This window comes from Nicotiana tomentosiformis, chromosome 9, assembly GCF_000390325.3.
Source record: "Nicotiana tomentosiformis chromosome 9, ASM39032v3, whole genome shotgun sequence".
Lineage (NCBI taxonomy): Eukaryota > Viridiplantae > Streptophyta > Magnoliopsida > Solanales > Solanaceae > Nicotiana > Nicotiana tomentosiformis.
Window position 1 is genome coordinate 30,167,479 of NC_090820.1, and position 5,129 is coordinate 30,172,607.

General features: G+C 46.4%; 1 protein-coding gene across 1 annotated transcript; it reads left to right on the forward strand.

Annotated features, from left to right (window-relative positions):
* Positions 1-3,309: 3,309 nt before the first annotated feature.
* Positions 3,310-4,723, forward strand: LOC138898543 (uncharacterized). Its single transcript, XM_070184618.1, has 2 exons — positions 3,310-4,054; positions 4,560-4,723. Exons 1-2 carry the CDS (start codon positions 3,310-3,312, stop codon positions 4,721-4,723), a joined length of 909 nt encoding a protein of 302 aa, XP_070040719.1.
* Positions 4,724-5,129: the final 406 nt, after the last annotated feature.

The following is a 5,129-nucleotide window of genomic DNA, read 5'->3' on the forward strand; positions in this document are numbered from 1 at the left end:
TTGTTGAAGGTGATTTGAAGGTTAGACTAAGTTCGCATGATGTTATGGGACGTGTTGGTATGTTTGGTTGAGGTCCCGAGGGGCTCGGGTGAGTTTCGGGTGGTTAACAGATCATTCTTGGCCTTAGTGAGATTGCTGATATTTGTTGCTGCATTCTTCTGGTTTCCTCTTTCGCGATCGAGAGTGGGCTCTCGCGTTCGCGAAGAGTGTTTTCTGAGTGGTGAATTTTTGTTCTACGCATTCGCGAATGGGAGGATGCGAATACGAAGGTGTGGTCTGCGTGTGCATCGCGAACGCGGGAGAAGGATCGCGTTCGCGAAGAGTAGTGAGGCAGTTGGGGCCCCCAGGTCCTTGTTCTACGCGTTCGCGAGGTGGTGGTCGCATTCGCGAAGGTCTGAGCTAGTAAAGCATCACGTTCGCGAGGCATGTGTCGCATTCGCAAATAGTAAAATGGTGAGGCAGTCAAGTTGGTCTACACGAATGCGAGAGGACGGTCGTGTTCGCGAAGGGGAAAATCTGGGCAGGCAGTGTTAAATTCAAATCGAGGGTTTGAGCTCATTTTTCATATTTTGAGCTAGAGATCACGGATTTGGGCGATTCTTGAAGGGATTTTCGCGGAGTTGATTGGGGGTAAGTGTTTCTCACTTGGGTTCGATTAAATACCATGATTTTGTCTTGATCTTTGTCATCTAAATTGTGATTTGGGGTGAAGAATTGGGGAAAAAGTGGAAGAGTTCTTGAGATGGAATTTTGAGGTTTTGAAGGGGATTTTGTTGCCGGATTTTGGTAAATTTGGTATGACTAGACTCGTGAGTGAATGGTCTTTTAGGTTTTGTGATTTTTGTCGGTTTACGAGACGTGGGCCCGGGGGCCGGGTTTGAGCCGATTTCGGATTTTGGCTATAAATTGGTATTTTTCTTGTGGAATTGATTCCTTTAGCCTATATTGATCATATTGTATTGCTTGTGGCTAGATTCGAGACATTTGTAGGCCGATTTGAGAGGCAAGAGCATTCCGGAGTAGGATTTCTACATTGTTGAGGTAAGTAACAGTTTTAAATCTGGTCTTGAGGGTATGAAACGCGGAGTTTGGTATAATGTGACTGTTTAGATGTGGCACCAATTCTAGGTGACAGGCGTGTAGGTGTACGCTGTGGGGGATTGAGACTTGGTCCGTCCCGGAAGACTGTGAAGCCTAATAGCCTTTATTTGTGTTTATATGCATTCCTATCTACTAGAACTTGACTGCCTTTCATGTTAGAAATCATGCTTAGGCTATATTCCTGCTCATTGTAGTTATATTCAGTCATAGTGATTTTAGTACATGTTTACCTCAGTCTCTGCTATTTTCCCTGATGATATACTGTAACACTTTGATTTGGGCTATTTTCCATTTCTTTATTGAGAGCTGTGAGACTAGGGAGGTTCATGACTGAGTGAGGCCGATGGCCTGTGTGTGAGGTATTGTACCTTTCCACGTGAGTTGTCCGTGCGGATTATGATGTGATATGGTGGCACGTGAGTTGTCCGTGCGGGCCTTGATATGATATTATAGCACGTGAGTTGTCCGTGCAGCACGTGAGTTGTCCGTGCGGATTATAGCGCTTGGGCTGTAGGAGCCCCTCATGAGTCTGAACACCCCAGTGAGCATAGGTACCTATTGAGCATGTGCATTGAGGGCTGAGAGTTGAGTGTCGAGTTATTGAGGATTTGAGTAACAGTGTCTGTGAGGTTTCATCTATTTCACTTTGTTGCTGCATTTAGCTGAAAATTGTTTGGCTGGAATTAGTAATTATGCAACTGATTTTGCTCATGTTTACTCTTAACTGTGAAAATTATCAACTGAATTGTTCTGTATAGCTCTTCACTACTTCTTAATTCCTTATTTATTTATGTTACTTGTAGAGTTGGTTGTACTCATGCTACACCCTGCACTACATGCTACATCCAGGTATGTTTGAGAACGGAGATTGTTGAGTCCAGGCTTGGTTGAGTTTCAGAGATAGCAAGGTAGCTGCCAATGTCTGCAGTGCCTTGTTACTCCTTCCATATTTCTTTTCGTTTTGTACTAATATTTAGACATTGGTTGTAATAGTTTTAAATACTTAGACGCTCATGAATTGGTGATACCCCGATATTTGGGGCTCGTTTTCCGCACTTTGTTCCAAATTTGAGTTTAACTTTGATTTTATGAAAAGTTCCTGATATGGAAAGCCTTAATTTACTTTTATATTTAGTTTGGAAGTATTTTTAGGAAGGTCGGCTTGCCTAGTACCACCGATAGGCACCATCACGACACGTTAGGTTTTGGGGTCGTGACAAGTTGGTATCAGAGCCTAGGTTACATAGGTCTCACGAGTCATGAAATGGTTAGTAGAGTCTTGGGGATCGGTACAGAGACGTCTGTACTTATTTTCTAGAGGCTGCAAAACCTTAGGAAAATTTCACATTCTTGGATTCTTGTCGTGCGAATCTGTCTATTCTGGTAACTAAACACCTGTTGTTTCATTCTCTCACAGATGGTGAGGACTCATGCTGCCGGTCAGGAGGGCCAACCACCAGTACCACCAGCCAGGGTCGCGAGAGTCTGAGGCCATGGTAGAGGCTGTGGTAGGGGCAAAGGTGCAGCCCGCACAACAGCTAGGGCAGTACCTATAGATCCACCAATTGCCCCTGATCAGGATCAGATTCTAGTTGTTAATGCACCAGCTCAGGCACCACCTATGCCTATTGTGATTCCAGGCCTTCAGGAGGCCCTAGCTCAGATTCTGACAGCGTGTATCGGCCTTGCTCAGGCGGTCTCTATCTCGACGGCCGCAGCCACTTCTCAGGCCAGGGGGGCACTCATACTCCCACCGCTCGCACACCCGAGCAGGTTGTTCAGGGACTCTAGACACCGGGGGCACCACCAGCCCAGCTGGTTGCAGCTGCTCAGGACTATGTAGTTCTTGCTATGCCTGAGGATGATCAACGTACGTTGGAAAGGTTTGGGAGACTCCAGCCTCCACCTTTCAGTGGCACAGAGAGAGAGGATGCCCAGGACTTCTTGGACAGGTGTCAGAGGATACTCCGTACAATTGGTATTCTGGAGACTTGTGGGATCTTATTTACTACTTTTCAGTTTTTTGGGGCTACACTCAGATGGTGGGAGACTTAAGAGAGGCATAGGACTGTTGGTGCAGCACCCCTTACTTCGCAGCAGTTCTCCGTGGTCTTTCTGGAGAAGTTCGTGCCTCAGTCCCGCAGAGAGGAGCTGCACAGATAGTTTAAGCAGCTTCGCTAGGGTGATATGTCTGTGACGCAGTATGAGATGCGATTCTCGGAGTTAGTCCGTCATGATATTTGGTTGGTTCCCACAGACAGGGAGAGGATTATGAGGTTTATAGATGGTCTCACTTTTCAGCTACGATTGCTTATGACCAGAGAAAGGGTGTCTGGTGCTACCTTTGATGAGGTTGTCGACATTGCTCGGCAGATTAAAATGGTTCACAGTCAGGAGAGGGTTGAGAGGGAGGCCAAGAGGCCTCGTGGTCAGGGTGGATACAGCAGTGCTCCTTCTAGGAGTCAGTTCCAGCACAGTAGAGGTCGTCATTTAAGACATGCTCAGACAGCTCGGCCATTTTACCATGGTGCATCATCTGGCCATGGTTCTCACAGTCATCAGCAGGTCAAGTCATCATTCAGTGCACTACCGGTGCAGAGTTCTCATCATGCCCCGTTCACTCAGATATCTCCGGGTAGCTCTTTTGGGCATCAGGAACAACAGTTTCGTAAGAGGATGGGTTGTTTCGAGTGCGGAGATTTTGGTCACATTATGAGATATTTACCTAGGCTATTGGGTGGGACTCTACAGTGGAGTACTCGGCCGATGGCACCAGCACCAGTTCCTCCACCACCCGCCCAGCCAACCAGGGGTAGAGCTCAGCCAGCTAGGGGTGGAACCCAATTAGCTAGGGGTCGCCCGAGAGGGGGAGGCAGATCAGGGGATGGCCAGGCCCATTTCTGTTCCCTCCCTACCAGACCGGATGCTATTGCTTCAGATGCTGTGATTACATGTATTGTCTCAGTTTGTCACAGAGATGCCTCTGTATTATTTGACCCTGGTTCCACTTATTCATATGTTTCCTCGTATTTCGCTCATTTTCTGGATATGCCCCGTGAGTCTCTAGTCTTGTCTGTTCATGTATCTACTCCGGTAGGCGATACTATTGTTATGGACCGCGTGTATTGATCATGTGTTGTGTCTATTGGGGGTATGAAGACCTGACAGTATGGTTGACTTTGATGTGATATTGGGTATGGATTGGTTATCTCCAAGTCATGCTGTTCTAGATTGTCACGCAAAGACTGTGACATTGGCGATGCTGGGATTTTTGAGGGTTGAGTGGAGTGGTTCTATAGATTATGTACCTAGTAGGGTGATTTCATATTTGAAGGCTCAGCGTATGGTTGAGAAGGGTTGCCTATCTTATTTAGCGTTTGTGAGGGATGTTAGTGCAGAGACTCCTACCATTGATTCTGTTCCGGTGGTACGTGATTTTCCGGATGTGTTTCCTGCAGACCTGCCGGGCATGCCGCCTAACAGGGATATTGACTTCGGTATTGAATTGGTGCCGGACACTTACCCCATTTCTATTCCATCGTATCGTATGGTACCGGCGGAGTTGAAGGAGTTGAAGGAACAACTTCAGGAACTCCTTGATAAAGGGGTTTATTCGGCCTAGTGTGTCACCTTGAGGTGCACCAGTTCTATTTATAAAGAAGAAGGATGGTTCCATGAGGATGTGCATTGATTACAGGTAGTTGAACAAGGTCACAATCAAGAATAAGTATCCTTTGCCTCGTATTGATAATTTATTTGACCAGCTTCAGGGAGCAAGGGTGTTCTCCAAGATTGATTTGAGGTCCGGGTATCACCAGCTGAAGATTCGGGATTTGGATATTCTTAAGACAGCTTTCAGGACCCGATATGGCCATTATGAGTTCTTAGTGATGTCTTTTGGGCTTACCAATGCCCCAACAACATTCATGCATTTGATGAACAGTGTATTCCAGCCCTATTTGGACTCATTCATTATTGTATTCATTGATGACATCCTGGTGTACTCTCGTAGCCAGGAGGAGCATGCT

Coding starts and splice junctions, on each gene's coding strand:
- LOC138898543 (XM_070184618.1), top strand. CDS start 3,310: ATGCGATTCTCGGAGTTAGTCCGTCATGATATTTGGTTGGTTCCCACA. Junction 4,055..4,559: donor TTCAGATGCTGTGATTACAT/GTATTGTCTCAG, acceptor TGTTTCCTGCAG/ACCTGCCGGGCATGCCGCCT.